Source organism: Cupressus sempervirens, chromosome 2 (genome assembly GCF_028749045.1).
Source record: "Cupressus sempervirens isolate cs-2001-9-10 chromosome 2, ASM2874904v1, whole genome shotgun sequence".
Classification (NCBI taxonomy): domain Eukaryota; kingdom Viridiplantae; phylum Streptophyta; class Pinopsida; order Cupressales; family Cupressaceae; genus Cupressus; species Cupressus sempervirens.
The window spans coordinates 288,618,788-288,641,665 of record NC_143119.1 but is presented as its reverse complement, the minus strand read 5'-3'; the positions used below and the strand labels follow the sequence as shown (position 1 = coordinate 288,641,665).

Below are 22,878 nucleotides of genomic sequence, written 5' to 3'. Positions count from 1 at the left end.
CATGATGAGTAATGTATTTCTTAAGGTATGATACATGGAAGACGTCATGCATCCTTGCAAGGGCTGGTGGGAAGGCAATCCTGTAGGCTACTGGGTTCACAACTTCCAATATTTCAAAGGGTCCCACATAGGTTGGGGCTAACTTGGCATTCTTACCAAACTTGATAGTACTCTTTGAAGGTTTTGCTCTTAATAACACTTTTTCTGCCACTGAGAATTCCCTAGGTGTTCTTTTTGCATCTGTATAACTTTTCTGTTTGTCATTGGCTTCCTTCAATCTCTGACGAGTTTGGATTATCTGTTCTTCCATTTCCTTAAGCATTTCATGCCCAACAATAATTCTATCTTCCAATTGATTCCAACTTATAGGAGCTCTACATTTGCGGCCATATAGAGCCTCAAAGGGGGCTATCTTATTGGTAGGAATTGTTATAAGCAAATTCTACCAAAGGTAAATATGTTTCCCACTGATATTGCCGATCCATACAGTAAACTCTCAAAAGATCTTCTAATACCTGGTTTACTCTTTCTGTTTGTCCATCTGTCTCATGATGATAAGCTGAATTGATGTTTAATTTAGTACCTAGTGCTGAAAATAATGTTTGCCAACATCTGGAAGTTATCCTAGCATCCCTATTTGAAATAATTTTCTCTGGAACTCTATGCAATTTGAAAATTTATTTTATGAATTTATGAGTGATTTCTGGTGCTCTATCAGTTACAGTTCCTGGTATAAAATGAGCAACTTTTGTCAGTTTATCTACTACTACCAGAATGGTATTGTGTCTATTCTGTGTCATAGGTAGTCCTTGTACAAAATCCATGGAAATTATCTGCCATTTCCATTCTAGTACCTCATTTGGGTGTAAAAGACTGGTTGGGTATCGATGTTCTACTTTTACTCTCTGACATTCCAAGAATCCTGCCACAAATTTTGTTATCTCCCTTTTCATTCCTTTCCAAAAATATAGAGGTTTTATATCTGACAACATTTTAGTTACTCCAAGGTGTCCTGAATATGGAGCTGAATGAGATTCTTCAAGAATCATTCTCCGAAGTTCAGTTTTGTTGGGTACATAAATCTTGTCATGATATCTTAATAGTTGATCCTCCTCTAACTTCAATTCTGAATGATATCCCGACCTTAAGTCAATCTTTGAAAACACTATAGTGCCTTTCATTTGATCAAAGAGGTCGTCGATCCTAGAAAGTGGCTATCGGTTCTTGATGGTGACCTTATTGAGCATTCTATAGTCTATGCATAATCTCATAGTTCTGTCCTTTTTGACGAACAATACTGGGGCTTCCTAGGGTGAAACACCGAGTTGAATAAGTTTCTTATCTAACATATCTTGCAATTGCAATTGTAATTCCATTAATTCCATGGTGGTCATCCGGTAAGGAGCTCGAGAAATAAGTTCTACTCCGGGTACTAAATCTATGGTAAAATTAAAAACTCTGGATGGAGTTAGTTCGGGAAGTTCTTTTGGAAACACATCTTAGAATTTCTTAAGGTATGGATACTTCTCTTTGAAGGATTGCTTCAATTTTTCTCTAATTTCTCCATCTTCAATAATGTAGTCATCTCCATATGTGGCATCTAAAGGTTTTTTCAAATCTTCAATCCTTACTACAAAGATCTTGCAACCTTTTCTTCCACGTTTCTTGAGTTGCATGGCAGATATTTGTCTTGGTTTAATTTCATGTATAACTCCCTTAATGCTTATAGGTTTGCCTTGGTCATCCAAATGGTCTACAGTTTTGGCAAGACAATCACCTTGGCTTTGTGCTCATTGAGCCAATTAATGCCTATAATATTGTTGTAAGACCCAAGAGGTACTACGTACAGGTTTAGTTTGGTGGAGAAGTTTGGAAAATTAACCTGTGCCTCAAACAGACACTGCTCTAGGTTAGCCCTTGACTGGTTTGCATACTAGACTGTCCATGGTTTTTCCATAAAACTAGATGTCTTTTGAAATCTACTTAATAACTTAGGTGATATAAAACATTTAGAGGCTCTAGTATCAATTAATATAGAAACAGGGTTTTTGTAGATCTTACTCGGAGTTTTGATCGGGCCTATCTATTGTTTTGCCTGCCGATTATCAAGTGCCGCATGAATCCTTTGTTGGTAAACATGCTGCTGTGGTAGAAAAGGGTGGTTGAGGTAATTGGTTGGTGTTTGTCTTACCAAGGTATTTGTTAGCTTAGTGATCTCCATAATTGTAGCATCTTGACGGTGGACCCTTCTTCTCGCTTCCCTTGCCATTCTTACTTGTATTGAGGTTGCTTTTGAAATCCTTAATACCATTCCCTTTTGGTTTTGGTTTGTTAGATTTGTAGTCCTTATATTGCTTCTTGTAGGATCCAATATTTGCACCTTTTGTATTCCAACTTGTTTTCCTTTTGTTATCTGAGATAGAATCATCTCTCTTGATTTTATGTTCTTGACGCACAACTTTTTCTAGTGTTTCTTCCATGGTTCGAGGAGTGAGAACATCAACTGCCCCATCGATCCTATTATTTAACCCCATGATAATTTTTCTCACCTTCAGCTTCCTATCTTTTTGGTATAGAGGTACAAATTTCAACAGACGGGTGAATTTCTCCCAATACTTATATATGGTAATATCTCCTTGTTTGAGGTTTTGCAAATCCAACAGCTTTTGGTCATAAAAAGTTTGGGGTAACCAACGGTTTCTAAAGATGGTTACAAACTTCTCCCAGGTAATTTTAGTTGTTTTTATATTTAGTTCAACCTTGGTGTTTCCCCACCAAGTGACAATTTTTCTTGAAAAATGATATATTCTCCAAATTGCCTTTGAGATCTCTGAAAAATGTCTAATTTCAAAATATTGTTCCATTTCTGTTAACCAGGCCTCTGCATCGCCTTTGGATTCAAAACCGGAGAACTTGTGTGGTTTGATCTTTTTAATGTCCGCAGATAAGTCTGTTACTATTTCATGTTTCTTCCATTTCTTGGTTTAGGTAAGTGAGGCTTGGGTGTTTTTCTCACTATGCTTAGAGATTCCTAGTTTTGTTCTGGGAAGGGGTGAGGATTGCATTTCCTCTTGGTTTTGCCCAATTTGTGTTGCCAATTCATTCATCCTCTTCTCCATATTGTCTAACTTCGTTTGTGTGTCTTGCAAAACCTAAAGTAGCAGATCAGTAGGAGGTAGTGAATGTTCTCATGGACCATTTCGTGGTTTGCAACATTCTCATCGTTGTTCATATTTCTTAATTATTTTCTCTGAAAGTAATTGTAAGTTCGTTATGTCAAGTTTTCTGGTTTTTATTATACATGTTTACAATATAAAAAATAAATAAATTATGAGTAGAAGAAATGCATGAATGGACAAATTTTTTTATTCAATTTAAAACTTTTCCGCTACATTTATAGCAGCCTTGATTTACAAAAATTAACTCTTCTGAGGGTGTTACATTATAGATTCAATCACTCTGAAATTTTATTTTCAGCTTCTCCTTTAGTTTCGGTTTTGGTTTTATACATATCTTGCACCATCCAAGATCTATGAAAGTGCATAAGAGGGTTGGCCTGGCGGGCGTTCCAAGTTTGAATCAGTTTGTTTCTATATGCTGCCTTTTTGGTACTAGTCCACCTAACTCTTTCCTTCCTCATTTGATGTAGAGTTTGTTTTAAGGTTTTATTGTCCTGAGGCATGGAACAACAAGTATAATCATAGTTTGGCATGTTCTTAATTAAGTATGTGAAGATGGGATGCCGTGCTTTCTTACGAGGTGTCTTTCGTGTATACATCTTGTTATATGTAATCTAAGAAAATCTTAGGTTTAATAATCTTGTTAGGCGGTGTGCCCAAGGTTTAGTGTTGAACCCAATGCTTTGATACCATATGTAACGAACGAATTTTCCAGTTTAGAAAGATAGAGCTATAATCCGAATTAAAGCAGATATGAAAGCCATACTTAAAACCAAATTATTGAAGTGAACATCTTTAATTCCAATTCATGTGAAATTAACTGAAATAACAACCAACTGACATAACTGATTTCTATAATAATTACAAAAGAACATAAATCATTACCATCAATTCTATGATATTAAATAATTACAAGAGAAAGTAATGCATAGTAAAGAATGGAAGAGGAACATACATAATCTAATTGAAGGGTCTCATAATTGTTGTGCAAGCCTTGACTTTCAGATAAGAGGAGAAGGATTAGCGTAGGCTTAACCTCCCAACCACGGACCTTATCAATCCCCACACAATCTTTTAACAAGAAAGATCTTCCCTACCTCCGAACTAGTCTTGGGGTACTATTAATCGAGCCATTTGAACTGTACCGGTGTTTAGAATGTCCGCTCAGTAATAGACGAATATGTCCGATTAATTGGCACCACCGACATCATGTGATCTATAGAAGGCAAAAATGCCTTTAACGACCTTGGCAAAGGTTTTAGGTGGGTTTATAATAACCGATCACCACCGTTCGACTTGACAACAAGGTAAGTAGATTGGACATGCATGAGCTTATTGGATAGTTCTTAAAGTTTAAGTTATCATATCAAATCTGATTCCTGTTCCTTGCTTTTGTTGAAATTCCTTTTTACCTCTTCACCCTCTTTCTTGGCCATTTAGCCAGGGTGAGTCCTTGGTGTCTGTTCATTAAGTAAATTCTTCCATTAACAATTCATTTGCTGAAACTCATCTGATGTAAAGATGATAATTTATTATTGACATGAAGCCGTCCTTGTGACTCAAGGACTTCTCTCTCATAAAAATTAGAGGATTATATTTCAGAAATAAAGAACAAGCTGATTCAAGAATGAGAACATATAAATTGCATATTCGTTCTATTTTAGATTCGAACATGTCAGATTACATGGTAAGCTTGATGGAATGAATTGTTCATTATTCATCTTTTTATTTCACAGTCATGCATTGAGGAATTAATATTGGCAAACTTAAAACCAACTTGCATCTAGATTTCGGATGCATATATACCAGATAAGAAAATAGAAGTATCCACATAACCTGATCAATGTTGGATTGATTTCGGGTAGTCCCGACCGGCCGGCTCTCAATCATTTGGATAGCTAAGGCGGATGCCTGATACAGAGTCCCTCGTTAAAAAAAACAGCAAGCTCGTTTCACATTCAATATCGGGAGCCGAATGGAAGGAGTAAGAACACAAAAACAAAATGAGAGAATGAGAGCAGTATCCATGTTGAGCTGAAAAGAATGCAGCTGAAAATATATGTCTAGGCAAGAGAGAGCTTGAAGTGAAGCTGCGGCTCAAGATGGCAGTTATAAACAAAATCATCGGCTTCTTGGTTCACCGATTCCAAAAGAAAGAAATATCACCAATTGTACTCATCATCCCTCACCGAGACTTATAATTTAAAAATAGAATTTGAAGGACTCCTTAATAAAAGAAGAATTTATATATATATATATATATAATTTTCTAATGATGTCATCATACTATTATTGTGTCCAATGTCATACCTATTAGGATACACATATCTATATACGCGCATAATTCGGAGAATATATTTATCTTCATATCCCCCTGATATATATATATATATATATATATATATATATGTATGTATGTATGTATGTATGTATGTATGTATGTATGTATGTATGCATATGTTAATAGAGACAAGCTTGAATAATTTAATACCATGGTGGCATCATACCTTTATACATATGTGCATATATATATATATATATATAGATATATAATTGAATGATATATATATAAAATTGAATGATGAGGATGCCAACATAAATCATCAAAGGTACGAAATTTGATTATGTTTAAATATTTAAATGTTTTATATGTTGTCCAAGTAGCTCATGTGTGTCGAATGTATGTACCTTGTTATGCAGTCGTTAGGTCCTTACCAAGGTAGTTAGAGGTTATACATGTTGATTTTATAAACTAAGGTAGTGCTCTATTCTGTAGATCCCGTTAAGCAATGCTTTCTCCCCTTCGTCTGCTCCTGCAACCACCTGTGCAACATTTTCCAGAATAATAAGAAGTTCTCCATGATAAATCCATACCAACATATAACATAGATAGTTGTAAAGAAAATAGTTAACTACCATCATTCAATAAACAAGCAACTGCTAACTACCATCATCAACATATGACAAGTAATGGCTAACTACCATCATCAATAAGCAATTATACATAATAATTAATAACAACCAAATTCATATGAAACAACGGTTAAATATAACTACCCTTTTCACATGAACAAGGAAAAACAATAATTTTTAACTAATTATCTCAATAGCTATAATTAATTTTTAAATAGGTCAAAATTTTGGGATGTAACACTCAAGAAAAATTATAAAAAGTACTTCTTAAGAGAAACTTTTCTGAATGAACGCCCAGTCCTCAAAAGATCACTCACAACAAATATGATTAATCTCTCAATGCTCAGCTGAGTCAACACCTTTTTAAAGAAAAAGGGGCAATGATCTCACGAAGCAAAAGAGTTCAACCTAGAATAAACAGAGATTCATATATTGGAAAAGGGAAATTTGATCGCCACCTGATACTCTCATACTCTGCCAGAACATTACAGAGAAACACCATGCAGATCTGAGAAGCTTGCTACTGACAATAGCACCCGCTGATTATAACCACACTCTCTTATAACATAACCAAAAATGATCACTAAACACAATTCTGATAAGAACAAAGATTCAGTCAAACAGTGCGAACCTTCCACATGCTTACACCATGTTACTTGCCCGATGAAAAGAATAATGAATAAAAGTGAATACATATATTTGACAAATATCAGGTAAAATCATTGCCAGAAGAGGATAAAAAAACAGAATACAAATTGACAACAGATATCAAGAGGAAGAAGAAGAAAAGAAGCCTGATGATTAGACAACCGTTACTTAGAAATCATGGAGTGAACACGACAGGCTCCAAGGAAGTAAACGGTTGAAGTAAAGATGACTTAGAACAACATGTTCTGCATCCATACCCATCATTCTTCATTCTGAGAGGAGACAACTACTAATAAAAAAATCTTACTCGAGCAAAATAAGTTAAGATGCCAGCGACAACAGTCGATCAAGCCTTTCAAAGGCTACAACTATGCTCCAACATCCTTCCATGAGCATCCAAATGATGAGACTTTTCTGTATATATCGTTTTCAGATAATTTTCTGTACACAAAAAAATTTCGGCATTCAGAGATGTCGGAATTCATCACTGTGCGCGTATGCTTCAGTCAACATACTAAATGTAACACACCGAAAATAAAATGTATTCTTCCACCAAAACTGAAGAAGGAGATGAAATAATTTGATAAACGTTGCAACAGAAAAAGTGTAGCCGTCATAAAAATAATAATTCAAGTTGACACATGACAGTGTTATGAGATAAGAAATCAGCCGTGGCTTGGATATGAGAACCAATGCCATGTCATCTGTCGAGGTAGAGAAAATAACTAACAAATAAATATGAACCGATAGAAGATTCATGAGCCAACCATATTGATCATAGAAATTATGAAACCAAAAAAAAAAAAAAAGTAGCGGAGCCAATGATATTGGCTCAAGGAAAGACCATCCGGAACCATCATAGAAATCAGATGTCTAATACAGCTGAATACACAACACTCTTAAATTGCCAATGAAATAGAATTCTGAGATATAAAACACGGGCTAATGGACAAAAATGACTTCTTTTGAACTAGGCTCTGATACCATCTTAATACTTTTGCCCAGATGTTAGATAAACAACAACAATGAGGAGCATAAATAATTCATAGAAGACTCAGTACATTTATCCTGGGATAACCCTGCCACTTGAAGGGAAAAGCCAAGCCACACCAGCAAAATATCTCTTTTATTGATCATGAAAATGTTTGAGTACAAGGCTTTAACTTGATCAATTTACAATATACCAAGCAATCACATAAATAGATTGCATTAGACTCTTCAACTTACATGCAAAACTCTCTTCAAATCCCTGTTACAAGAGTCTTCATATTTCTAAATATTCAACATTTGTATTTCCATATGCATGCCTCTTCGCATGATGTTGAGAAGTCACGCAAGGATGTCATCTGCAGAAGAAAACTTCACCAAAAAAGAATGATGATAGGATTTGTAGATGAGATTTGCAAACAAAAACGACGCCCAGATAGAACGATGATAGGATTTGTAGATGAGTCATGAGGAGAGGATGTAACAAAGTAAACCAGAGATGTTCAGTGAATGATTGGAGTTGATCCAGCTAGATCACATTGCTTTCATGGGCGATACAAAATCTATTTAAAGAATCTGACAGTTGCCAAGAAGAACGAAAATGTCAACTGACTGTTACACCTTACAACTACCTGAAGCTGACAAAGCATTGATACATAGTCACGTAAACTATATTAGTGAAAAATAAGAACAGACATTTTACACTAATGATGTTGATTTTGGAAGAGATTGTTATATATATTTCTCTTAAGCTATTTTATAAGCTTTGAAGGTTAGTTCTCTTTTTACTGACAACTAATTGTTTCAATGGTATTTTTTCCAAGATATCTGTCTTACATTCTCCCCACAAGGCTTTAAATCTCTCAAAAAAATTCTTTATTAAGCATGTTGTACCTCCTTTTTGATATGCCTCTGTTAGGGCACCAGTTTGTCCAATCTTTTTCTGTATATTCCTCAATTATAGAAATAGTATTGCCTTTCTGTGTGGCTTTATCTAATAGGCTGCTTTAGTGATTTTGAAGCTTTCCAGCAAAGCTACTCCTGTTATAAAGGCTAAATTACCCACTTCTTTACATTTAAGATGATGCTTTAGTAGCTTCGTTAGATATCTCAGTTCTAATCAGCGAGTTGCTGTGCAAATCCATTTGATTGCCTTATGTCTTTGGGTTTTTGCAGTAGCTGTTTGGTTTAATTATAATATGCTCAGGCATTGGATTGCCATTGTTTCCTTTGAATGGTGTATTGTTTATCCTTGGCAGATCATTTTCATATAAGCCCTTAAGCCACTGTTTTAATGTTGGCAATTACTCTATCTGAAAAATTGTCTTTTACCATTAAGGCAAAGTGGATATTGGTTTTCATTGATTTTTTGATTATGGGGTATTTGAGCTTTACATGACAAGCTTTTGCACACTCTCTGAATGAACTTGGAAACATATGTTGGGTTCAATTTCCAAAAAATCCAGCACTAGACTTGTCAATCAAATAAGGCATGGCATATGCCATAAATTGATGATTTCTATTTATACAGATTTAGCTAAGAATTTGTATCTATGCATAAATTTGTATCTGCACTACAGATTGTTTACCGTATAGGGTAAGAAACTTAACACATGTAGTATAGCACGATTCAACGCAGAACAGATACTTTATTCATATATGCACTCAATGATTACAATCCGAATACAATGACTACAATGATGATTCCAAAGTCCATCTCGGACGTGTACATATACCTTTCCGAAGGGGTGACTCAAGCATCACGCGCCCATTTGGATACTATTCTACCTGTCGGCTACACTATACATTTTATCGACGACATACATCCCCCCCAAAAGAAAAAGTCGTCTCCGGACGACAATTACAAAATATCCGAGACAAATTAAAAAAATAGAATACATTAATTGAGTAACTACAACAAGATAGATCTGTTTCTGTCACACCACTTTCACATTTGTCCCGTACCTGCACCAAATTGGTCTCCAAAGCACGTTGCATTTGTAGCCTCTGCTAACACAATATTGTCTCCTTAATCAAGTTGACTTTGATAGCCACCCGTGTTGCTTTCTCTGCTTCCAACTCTTGGGTACCTTGATCCAAGTGTTGTTGTACTACCTTTAATTGGATGATCAGCTCTTTCCGAGCTCTCTATGCATCCACCAAGATAGCTTCACATCCAACACCTACTCCAAGTGCCTCAAAGCGTATCACCCCTCTCGAAAGGCTTGCTCCGTTGATCTTTCCACTTTTGGCACACTATGCTTGTAGCAACTCCAGGTCTCATCAACTAGTCACACTTCCCATGACTGATAACCGCACCAACTGGGGGTCTAGGGGGCATTGCCCCCAATGGGGTCGAGGGGCAGTGCACTCTCAAACCCACACAAAACTCCATGAAACACCCCATTTTTGGCATTTTCTTCCGATTCCACACTTTATGGCAACTGCTTATGTTTTATTGCCTGTTTTTGTCTTTCCCTTTGGCATCATGCATTACTCATTCTGAACTGTTTCAATTTGTCGTCATTTTTTTTTAGAAAACCTTTTGTCACCCTTCTTCTGTGTCTACCGGTGTACTGCAATCTTCTTCCCCCTCTCCAGTTCCTACCATACGGAATGACAACCTTCCTGTATTGAAGATTTTCCCACTTCTCCTTCTCCGACGTATGACTTCCTTGCTCCTATTACCGTATGTCTTGGCCGTACGGCTTTGCTTACTTCCTAAAATACCAGGCCATACAGACCACCGTATGCTGCTTCCTTCTTCCTTTTGAGTTGTACGGAAGATGTTTCTCTTCTTTTCTTTGCCGTACGGTGTTCTAATTTACCACAAGTTTTCGGCCGTATGGAGATGGGTCGTATGGTGTTCCTATTTCTCCAAGCTGCCAACCTACATCGTACGGTGTTCCTTTTGTTCTCTGTGCAGTCAAGCTTTCTCTGGTTGCATTCGCATAATGCCGTACAATCTTTGTTGTTTGCCTGAGCTTTACCCTTTGTATAGGCCGTACATTGTACGTTATCCAATCTAAGCCTCCTTTCGTACGGTTTTCCAGTGGTGACTTGTTTGCTATAGGGGTCTTCTTATATCCGTACGGCCGTACGATCACTACTTTAGAATTGATGTCTCTTTTATGGCTGTACGGTCTTTGTGATTTCCTTAAGGCCGTACGGTGCATTAACTTCTGTTCTTCTTGAGTCCGTACAGTCCAATTCACTACTTGGTTATTACTCGCACGGTGATACTTCTTCCCCTCTTGAGTTGTATGGTGTGTCATGCACAATATCTTCTCCTGTTTGGTCGTACGGTGGGTCACCTGTGATTTCCTGCCATCTTTTGCCTGGCCGTACATCATCCTTCCTAGGTCGTACAGCATTTTGTTTTTCTTTACCACCTTCCTTTCTTGCTTACGCTCTTGATAGGTCATACGACCTTGTTTTATGGCAAATGTACTCCTTTCTACTCTCCACATGTGCTCGTTCGGCCATAATTCCTTTTGACGCTTGTCCGTACTGTGTACTTGCTTTGCTCTCCTAAAAAGCCATACTATTTAAAATGTAGCTGTTTTTAATACTGGATTCCAGTTATCTCCCACCAGTATGTTTTTTGGTTTAACATCATCTCCGAGGTTCATGATTTGTACCGTGGCCTCTTCATATTTTATCGGCTTATCTTCACTGAATGTATGGGCTTGTGTTTCATCCACCTGTGCTTCTCCTTCCTTTAGTTCACTGTACTCTTTCGAGAACTCATTGCCTGCATTTTCTTCCTCAACACCCAACATGTTGCAGCTCGGAAAGACCTTGTAATCTTCCATTTGCCAGTGTAGCAGTCCGTTCACCGAATCTAGGTCGTCATCAGTTGACCCTTCTTCTAATCTCAACACCCCTTCTTCATCTGGTTCCATCCTCTTTTTTACCTTCGTCATTACTCTCGCCTTCTCCTTCTAAGTCCGACGATGTTGCTTCTTCCCCTACCATTTGTGTATGCAAATCAATTATGAATCTCTTGCCTCCTCTCTCCATGGATAGGGTGTTCTGTTTCCAATCATCTTTACCTTTGCTTGCACCAGCCACCCCCATCCTAGGATGGCGTCGTACCCTCCTCTTCAGTGGGATGAACACAAAATCCAGTAAAAATGGTTGTGTCCCAATTGTCACTGGCTGTGCCATCAAAGTTCCCAACAACTTAATTCCATGCTGATCTGCTGTGAATAATTGGAAAGTAGGTGGACATAGTGTGGGTTGTCCAAGCTTTTTCCAAATATCTTCTGGCAGCATGTTCACCCTCGATCCTCCGTCTACAATTGTATCCATCAGCATAGTACCCAAAATGCCCATCTCCACTACTGTTGGGTGTCTTCCTGTTGTAAATGCCAGTAGCATCGGGTCTGCTGTTGTTGTTCCCTTACTACCCCTTACTTCCTCTGTCACTCTTGGGGACGATGTCATATTCATAATAGCTGTACACAACTGTGGCATCGTGAGAAGGAGGTCATTTAGTTTAATAGGCACTTCTGTTTGCATTATCTGCTTCATCATGTTCTGTTCCGCCAAGTTCCTTTTCGAAGTTTCGGCAGTGTCTTTGACTTGTGATTTCTCTGCTTTCATCTATTCTTCTATCTCTGCTCGTGCTTTTTGTAACCTTTCCTTCTCTTCTTCTGCATCCGGATATTTCGCTTTCCTCGCTTGCTCTCGTGTAACTGCCAGTACTTTCTCATCACACGTTTCAATGCTTAATAGATGCTTATAAATATCACAAAGTGTTGCAATTCACACACATCATAGTTCAATGCAGAACAGGTTATAGTTTGGTTCACTCATTATATTGCTATATTGTACTCTCTGTTTAAGATGTAAAAGTTAATGTTCTCCACATGTATGTGGTGCAGGAGCACCCACTCCACCATCAACAAGCAACAAATGAGTTCACTCTAAGGTCATTAGGGCCTCTAGTCATGTTAGGAACAATAGATTTGACATTGAATCTCATTGTAAGTCCATAGTCCCAGGATTGGCATTTTATAAGCCATTGGCTAACTATTGGTCATTAATGATCCCATATCCTAGGCTGAGGTATTTGCATGTTTTGTTCATGTTTTTCACGTTTGGATCCATTAGGGATCATAAAATAAGACAAGGACCAATTTTGGTCACTAAATATGCTAAATTGCAAAATATGTCAAAGTTGCTTAGCAACTTTGAGCAACTTTTCAAAAAGTTGTTTAAAACTTGAAAAAAATCTCCTCCCAAATGGCTAGTTGGTTCAAACCAACCTTGTAACTGTTGGGAGCATCCTATATAGCCCTTATAGGCAGGTGATAGGATATAGATGTAACTTTTGGCAATAAATCAATAAAAACTACTTGTTTTTCTTGCAAAATTCCGAGTTTCAGGGGGCTGTACGGACTTGTAGGGACGTATGAGTGTGTGTCAGTGACTCTAGAGGTTAGAGAATTGAATTAGCTTTCATATGCAAGTTGTTTCATGCTTTGATCATTTGTAGTTTGCAAGTTATTTAAGTTTTGCTGCCAGTGCCTAGAATTCATGCTTGAAGCAAGGGTTTTACCTAGGGCCTAATTGCTTGGGCACATTCCACCATGGGAAATTGATGCCCCTTGGTGGAATCCAAGCATCATCAATGTATTTTAAGATTTTGCAGGTTTTAGCCATGGAGGAACAGGGGTTTGAATTTGCCACCATACCCTAGGTGTATGGCTCCATACATGCACCTTTCAGCATTTTACAACAGTCAACATAACTTTTGTTTGGGAGTTTACCAAGGTCTGAAACTTTGGATTTGGACCTGTTTTACATGCCCCAGCATGTTCCAATAATCACTTTGCAATTTGGCACGTGAGAAGAGGCACCTACAGTGCAGCAGCAGCCCTAATTAGGCCTAGCAGCCTGGCCTAAATGCTGCAACCACATGACTGCTGTTACATTCCAAGATTTCATACTTTGACATGTTTTATATGTCCACAAGGGGTGTTGGAATCTCCAGTTTCATCTGGCCTTCATGTGTAAGAACTCTAAGTTTGTTCACTTTTCTCTATGGAAAGGGCTACTAGCCAAGGGATGGCAATATGCTGAATTTTCACATTTGGGCTATTTGAAACCAAAAGAACCTTTGTATATGCTGTAAACAAGCTTGAATAGGCCAGAGGGGTGTTTGTATTGCAATCCATGGTCATTGTTCTCACTTCATTGGAGTTTGGGGGTATGTTCCCTTAATAGCCCTTTTGAAGAATCCTTACATATTGGTGTTTTGGACTTTGGCAAACCTAGTGATTAGGTTCCTTGCCTTTTTGGAGTTGTGATAACCTGTTGTAAAGTCCATTCTTGATACTTGTGATAAGTATCCCTACACTAAACCCTCTCTTTGGATACTGAAGGATTCCAAACTTATCTAGTTGCCTAGTTGCCTGCCTGTTGAAGGCTTCCATTGTGCACTGCTGCATCAGTATGCTATCACATGATAAGAGATATTGGACTGACAATTTTCTGTTTTCATGTGGCATGATTTAGTTGAAGCAGTACCTTGTTGATTCTTTCCTATCATTCACTTCTTGAGCATATTCAATGTGGAAATTTTTTTTCCACCAATTTCTCCATCTGCTATGTCGATTGAGTTGGTGGAGTTTGACAGTGTTGATTGTAGGTCACATAGGAGGTGCTTCTCTCTCACTAAGTAGAAACGCATCTCACTAATTCCATGTTTTGTGTAATGATCTACATGACAATTTGAATAACTTTCTCTTCATATCAGAAAGAAACTTCAGTGTGAGACTGGTAAAGTACTAGTGCTAGAGATGTTCATTTACATCTATAATTTCTTTAAAGATTGTTGATGTTGTTAACTTTCCTTTTTGCAAATTATTTAGATGTTGTACATATATTAGCAGTTCATTGATTAATTAACACATACTTCTTCAGATGTGATCTTGCTCATTGATTTTGAGCAACAAATATACACTTGATTTGCCTATAGTTGTTTTATATTTTACCGTATCGAAGTTAGAATCATTATCAGAATCAGAATCAAGTACATGGGTGAGGTACTTCGCAAAAATTGAAAATTAATAGGTGTGTACATTTGAATATGTCTGTACAAAAGCATATATTTATATATATAATCTGTCTATATGCATATTTCTTTAATTTATTATATAACTATTAACATGTGGTTTAGTAAATGTTATATTATATAATAGTTTAAATTTTTAGTCTATTTAATTAATTAAGTTATTATGTTCTTTTAAATTATATATTAAATAAAATTATTCTGTGCTGTTTTACAAATGGATCCAAACCTGCCACTCCTGGGCTGCAACTGGGCGCTTAAACTCAACAGTGGAGATTCAGAATTGTGATGTCTGCTTGCTACTTCAGATTAAGATGACGGCAAACACAACAATGGACAAGAGATCTGTGACCAAGCACAGCATGATCACTAATACCCTCCTGTCCTACACAAATTGCAAGTTTTTCAAATACTGTTGACACTTCTCAAGAAGGAACTAAAAAAATACATTAAAAATTTCATACGCTGATATAGCTTTGAGCTAAAGTAAACACGCAAAATAACCTGAACTCTAGCCAATTCCACTGGCGATTCCAGTAGGTACTGGATTTGTGTAGGGCTCATACCTGGAAACAGGCTAATATTCAGGCAGTTCGGTAACTTATGTTGTTTTGATAATGTATGAACTTTTGATCCATTTCAAATTACACAGCTACTTCCTATGCAAAGCAGCATATATATGCTTGTTTTGGTATTTTATAAATTCTAGTTTGAACTTTGTGAGCATAGTGATGGCATTGTGCATGCAAACATCTTTATATATGCTTTCTATATACTTGTTTTCAACATTCTGAATTAGAACTGTCTCTCTTTCGTGGCTATGGTTTATGCTTATACTCTTGAGCTTGTGTTAATCTTGAACATAATGGCCCTTGTATTTTACAGGCAATCAACGATGGTTGGCTACCTGGAGATATTCTTGAAGAAATACCTTGCAAGTATGTTAATGGCAGTGTTATGTGTGAGGTAATGAACAACGTTGAGCTAGCTTAGACTGAATTTATGAGCATTCGATTTTTACAAATTCCCTACTTTAATTGTGGTGAATAAGGTGGCGTGACTAAACTGGTTAGATAGAGATGTTTTATTTTTTAAATAGCGGATCAAAGTGATTAGTTGAGATGATGGGCCTCATTCTTATAATGTTAATTGTTTTTCTAAAATGTGCTCTTCTTACTTTTATTATTTGAAGTTCTTTGAAGCATGTGCTCGAATTATATGGGTTACTAGAAAGGAAAACTTTATTATCAGCCAGTAGCAGTGAAGTATTATTTGTCAAGCAGAACCATGTTAATTTTAACAATAAAGTATGAGTTGTCACAGTTTGTTTTCTTTTGGTTTCTATTTATATTGAGTGAAAATTGACTACTAAAAAAGAACAGCTCTCTCTTTTCTCTTTAGCTTTCAGCCACTCAGTGTGTATGTACATTAACATTGGTGATGAAACCCACCATAAGAGCTTAAAGAAAGCTACATCTGCAAACAGCATTTTACAGTTTTGAAGCAGTATAAACTTTTCGAAAGAAATAATGATAAGAAATTACAAACTAGGAATGTGAGAGTTTGGTGCTCAAAATAAATTAAAGTACACAAAAAAAGTCTCAACATATATCATGGTGAGTAATTTTTAAATTGAAAATGTGTTAACCAATGCTATGGGGGTGCAATAAACTTAAATATCCCCAATCGAATATTTTCTGAAATTCTGATTTGCACCCTAATTTCTGATTTTCAGAATGTGTTCAACTGCTAATCTCTAATTTTTCTGATTCATAATTCTCAGACTGATTAGACACTTAGGTTTCTTAAATTAGCAGATTCTTCCCTGGCGGCCCAGGGTCCTGGTCTGGTCTGGCCAAAATTCTGGTCTGGATGCGGCTCACCCAAAATTTGGTCAGGGTCCTGCAAATTTTCTGTGGGTTCGTAGTCAAGATCCTAGGCAGAATTTACAAGAATTTCTAGTGATGATGCACTTGTAGTTGGTCATGATGATGACGAGCCACCTAGTGATAATGAGACTGCTCTTGTGGCTGAGATTGCTAGTGCCGATGCCAGTTGCATTGTTTATGCTTCTAATTTCCCACAACAGGATTATGATGATGATATGTTTGATGAATTTCAATCGTTGATGGCTGATTTTTAATGTTGACATTATTATTTTTTGCACTGAAGCATTGATATGGTGGTGGATTTTGGCTACGTTGCTTTACTATTAACATAGTGGCAAATGGACTTATTTACTCCTGCATGCATATATATAACATATTTTTTTGTATGGATGAACTCAAAACAAATAAAAACCCACCTCGAAAAGTTTTTGAATGAATTTTGAACCTGAATCCAAATCCAAACTGGGTCCGGCAACTTAGCATCAAACTATTATGCCAATAGGTTGCCTAATATTGGAGACAAAGTACAACATTGTAGTCGGTGTAAAATGCCTATTATTGTGCTCAATAATATTGGTTATTGGTCAATGTATTAATTGTCTGCATTAGGTTTGTTGCCACTCTCAGTTGTAAGTGTTAGTTTCTTGATGGTTGTGTTCTTCTTGGCAACCATTTGGTCCTTTACATATGTTGTGTAGCTACCAATGAAGGTAGCTAGTATAGTCAGGTGAATTGTAATACTTGGTCAACCGTTTGTGGTCTTCTTTGTACTGAATTCATGAGCGAATAAAGATATATTTCACACTTGTATCTGGTACGTACTGCAATTTATATTATTATTTCATTTATGTTATTTATTGGGTGGAGCAATAAACATTTGACATCATTTCCTTAAAAGAAATCGCATTGGCATTGCCTGATTTATGCCCTTGAATCCTAGTAAGGGCAAGAAGAAGCCATAAGGTGGTTAGGATCAAGTGATTAGGCGATCGTTAAGGGTTGTAAAATGAAGAGAACGAAGAAGAAGATTATGAGAAACATTTTAGGAAAATCTAGCCGGATGATTCTCAAGCTGGACCTCATCCTAAGAATGAAGTAAAAGCCAAAGTCGTAGTTGGGAGGAAAGGAAACCACTACACAAATTGTATATGGAGTGAGACACTTACCACTCCTAGATGAAACATATTGCAACCTTTCTAACCAAGGAGACAACCCATCTGTATAGTTAACATCGGTTAAGGACTACAAAGCAGGAAATTGTGAACTGAAGACTTTTTGCTGCCTTGAGAATCTATCTATCTTAGTGGAGTCCAGAATTGGAGGATCCAAACTAAAGATCCCCAGGCAATGGAAGTTCAAGTACAAATCAGAGCTTGAAAGCTCTCAAGGTGTTGGTGACACCGGAGGTGGATGTCTATGTGGTTGGGAGTACAAGGAAAGCACCAAAACATAGCAGTTGAAATGATTTCCCATGTTTGATACGCAAGGGAGAAAGCATGTGAGAAAGATGGTGACTTCTCTATCAAGTCCGAATGTATTGATAAGAACATCTAAAGTTTGCGGGGAATGAGTAAAATATCCTATGAGGAATTGTAGACATGCATAACTACTTGGTTAGCAAGTGGTCAAGTGGACAAGGACTATTGGTTGAGAGCATCTCCAATAATGCTACAGGATATAACCGTATATTGGTTCACTGAATTGGATGCTTCATTCATAGTCTCCTAGGATACATTGAAGAAGATTGTTACCAAAATTTGAAACACCAAACAAGGGAAATATGAGAATGTATGTGCTTACAATCATAGGCACAGGGAAATTGTTAGTAAAATTAAAGAAGTAGTGGTGGATTAATTCAAGAAACTTTATTTTATTAGGGGGTTGATCCCTTTGCTGAGAAGGAAAATGTGATACCTTTATCATTGTATGTTGATGCTTATAATCAGGCGATGGACTTCAAGATTGAAAACAAGATACACTCTTGAGGCTAGAGGAAGATGGATGATGAGATCATTCAGGGTAGTAGCAATGTTGGATTAACAACATTCCAAACCAAAAGACACGATATAATGAGAATACTGAAAGAATTGAAGGCCGAGAAAGGAACAAAAGAGAAAGCAATGAGCAGTGATGTATTGAGTGCAAAATTTAGGGGCACATGAAAGATAATTGTCCTAAAATGATTCTTTGTAAGATTTGCTAGATGGTGGATGATTTGATAAAGGAATGCCCATTTAATTTGAAGACTAGAAAGTATGTAGTTACTCTACATAGTTTGAGTCCACTCTGTGGAAACCGCAAAATGTATTGCCAGGTGGCTTTGAGAAATAATGAGGGTAGAATGAAACACAATCTGATTCCAAACGATGTCCGATCATACAATGCTGACAATTTAGCGAATGGGGACACTTTGCAAGAGAATGATAAAAAACAATTATTGTGCAAATTGGGTGGACTAGATAACCTTGAAGGTACCGATTGCCGAAGCAAAAGGGTATTAATATGCTGGACTTGGAGGAGCATGATGGTGTACTTGGACCCAAGGAATGACTTTTAGAAGATAGAGTAAAAGTAGAACAAGTGATTACAAAGGAACAAATAACCATCAGAGAAGGAGAAGAACATAGTTCAATAGATGCTACAAACAACTACATCCCCATCAAGGTGGTAGACCTCCTTCAAATTGCGTCACATCTAAGAGTGGCATTTACCAACACTGTCGATGACAATACACTCGACCAAAACCAATGTAAGCCACAAGGGGAATCAATGACAAATTCGTCAACTAAAGTGCAAGAACCCCTGCTTATTTTGCCCTTAATTATTCAATTAGATAGGTTTGACATTTTGTCAAACTCTTTGCATGCAAATGCCTAAGTTTTGTTTGTGAGTTGGTTTTATAAAGTTTGGATTGGGTTTTATTGTTATCAAGAGTAATGGCCTTAGAGTATCAAGTTGCATGATATTCACCAAGTACTCCATGTAAATGGCCTCTTGAATATCAAGTTGCATGGTATTCACCAAATACCCAAAATGTTCATAAGGTATGTGCACACGTATCCTCAATAATACTTGCCATAGGAACATTATATTCATGGTCTATTTAAGGAAATTAATCCACCATGCAAGATATAATATATCATGATATGCTTAGACATCATAAAATATCCATCATAATAGAAGATTAAGTTATTGTAAGATCATTACCTTCCAATAACTTTAACAAATACAAGTGATAATTATTTAGAAGTTGTTGCTTGCTCATGATGTACACAGGGCCCAAAAATAACATTCATGATTCATAGTCTTCTAACAACTACAATTTCTTGATCACTAGAGAATGCATCTTCAAAAATCAATTGAAACATATCCTCTATTTGTCCCCTTTCCAAGGTTGCCTCTAACAAATGTACCGGACTTCCTCTGAATCTGATATCAATCTTCTTTTTGTTGCAAGAACATCTCTAAAGAGAAAGGAAAAAATCAAGGCAAATAGCCCTTATAGTACGTATAAAAATACAAGAGAGATTTACTATATTAGTATTACAATGCTTAGAAATTGTACTCAAAAGAGAACACTTATCTCACGTAGACAAAGGACAGTGCCTCTAGATGACTTCTTCTATTAAGCTCAATTCTTAATTAAGGGCAATAGAGCCATGCCCCTCGATCTCCAATTTAAAGACAATCATCTTGTTGTCAATACGTATCACGACCCAACAAGAAGGGCAGAGTTTGTGCCAACACATCCTCCTCCCTTAGTCGCAACTAATGCCATCACTACTCTCACACATCCCGTTTATTCAGTCTTGTCCAATGAAAACTTGGTTAGTAAAGTCATCACAATTAAGATTGGATCCTCGGGCAAATGTATGATCGCACAGTATAACTATATCTAATTATCAATTTAAAGACTTTAGAATATAATTCAAAATTCAATTTGCAAGACTTGAACTCTATGGTTGAACTATAACTATGTCTTCGTGGCAAATTAAATGGCCTGAACTCCATGGTTGCCAAATATTATCTTCAAGGGCATTTTATGCTATATTTTGAAGTGGGTCAAAGTCTTCATTATTTGAAATGCCTAACAATATATCTATCGTCAAGTCTTTGGCGGCTACGTATTCATCCATTTTTGCTTTATGTCATCAATTTTATTCTCCTCTTCCATGGATTACCAAGGTTGCTGATTGGAATAAGTATATATGATTGGATGACTTTCTCTTCATAACCATTAATCTTCCATCTCCTCGAGAATAATCCCTTGTCGCAAAGTATACTTTGAGGGTGGAGGTGTATGATTTTCAATTGATATTTGTTGTAGATTCCTTTCTAATTCGATGCAGTGACCGCCTATGAGGAGATGCTTTTCCTTGCTTTTGTCCTACATAGTTCCGCTTATATACACTACTGATTGGGTTCATTCCATTCCATTGCTTTGTGTATTTGTTTGACCTGGTCGCTTATTATGCTCTATTAAATTATCCTTAATAGTTATTCCCATCTAACCGTTGTGTTCCATTCCCTTCGTTGCTTCTGATGTTTAATCGGCAGCGACGTCAAATGTTCGCCCCCATGGGGTAACAAGAACTTTCTACATATGGACAAAATGTCATTTATTCAACACAAAATAAGAAGAGAACTTAATAGCATTTCATTCATTCAGTGATCATCATATGCAAGAGTATTTCCACAAATCCATGTCTTGTTTTGTGAAGAGAGTTTATACATATAATGTCCAAGGGGGTGTGAGGCGAACTCTTGCACTGTTGTAACTCCCTTGGTTATGTGTAACTGTTTAACTACCGAAGTTTACCGACAATATCATCTCCCCCACAAAGAAAGTTGTCTTTGGACGATAACATACAAAATGTCTAGGATGGTAACAACAAAATGGGAATGAGGACAAGTACAAAATATATGACTAAGAGAAGAAGAAAACAGCTAAGATGAGGAAGAAGGAAGTGTTTGTAGAGCTGGTGGGGATGCTAGAGGATTCAGCTTCTTCTGTAGCTGGTATAGCTACTGGGTACGAATATCCAAGTCTGCACGTGTCCAAGAGTTCACCTCAATTGCATCTCTCCTGTATAGTATTGCATTCGTTCAATGATCATCGTATACAAGAGCATTTTCTGCAATTTCATGTCTTGTTCTATGAAGAGAGTTCGTACATATAATATTTGAGGGGTGTGAGGCGAACCATTGCACCCGTGTAACTCCCTCGTTATGTCTAACTATTTAACCACCCAAAGTTCCTGACAACACATAATATGTTTGTAATTGTATTGTCTGTCAAGCATGTACCTTACACCCAACAATGATTATATTGTTTATTAGTGATGATTATATATTCTCGACTTTCCCTTTATCACACTGTACGTTATTTCCTTATCTCTCCTGCTTATTGTTAGTCTCTATCTACCTATATTGGTTGCTATGTATTGGACTATTTGCTGCTACTCAACTATTCTTGATGCCAATATTATCCTTCACAACTGACTCCCTTCTCCAAACTATTTCCTAACCTTTTTTCCCCTGTTCGACAATTGACACTAAACTTATCTCCCATGAACTAAGGTCGTGTCTGTTTCCTAAATCTGAGGGACTTATACTAATTTGGCCGGCATGGTTGAACCGTAGGCTGAAGAAGTATTAATATGTTGATTAGCATTATGACCATTGTTATTGACTCGTATTACATGGATTATATGTATTTATAAATATTATTAATAGTTAATATCACATGGATATTATAAATTTATATCAATATTAATGATGATATTGATATTTATGTTTAATATTTTATTGATGAATTCTATAGGATTAACATTAATATTTACTAAATTAATAATATATGAATATTACTATTATACTATGGATTAACCTTAATTTGATTAATATTGATATCAAAATATAGAATAAATTATTGATAAATCAAAATAATGAACTTATATATTTATTATTAAAATAGAATATATGTATTTAGGAATATATTCGTTATTGTACATTCATCAGTTAGTTGTCATGATAAGATGTCACAACTTTTCATATTTGCAAGAATCACAACTCTTCCTAGTCAAATAGTGCCCTTTGATAACTTTAATTTGACTCAAACTTAATCTCATGCTAGCACACTCCTTTTTCTTAATTACATGGGTGTAAGTTTAATTAATTAGAT

At 36.5% G+C, this 22,878-nt stretch overlaps 1 protein-coding gene across 1 annotated transcript in view; it reads left to right on the top strand.

Moving 5' to 3' along the window:
* The window catches only part of LOC149572194 (protein PHYTOCHROME-DEPENDENT LATE-FLOWERING-like), a 181,615-nt gene that overhangs the window by 105,692 nt on the left and 53,045 nt on the right, over positions 1 to 22,878 (top strand). The window contains exon 6 of the mRNA XM_089813458.1: positions 15,694 to 15,774. Within this exon, the coding sequence (XP_089669584.1) occupies positions 15,694 to 15,774 (81 nt within the window). The remainder of the gene's footprint in view (positions 1 to 15,693; positions 15,775 to 22,878) is intronic.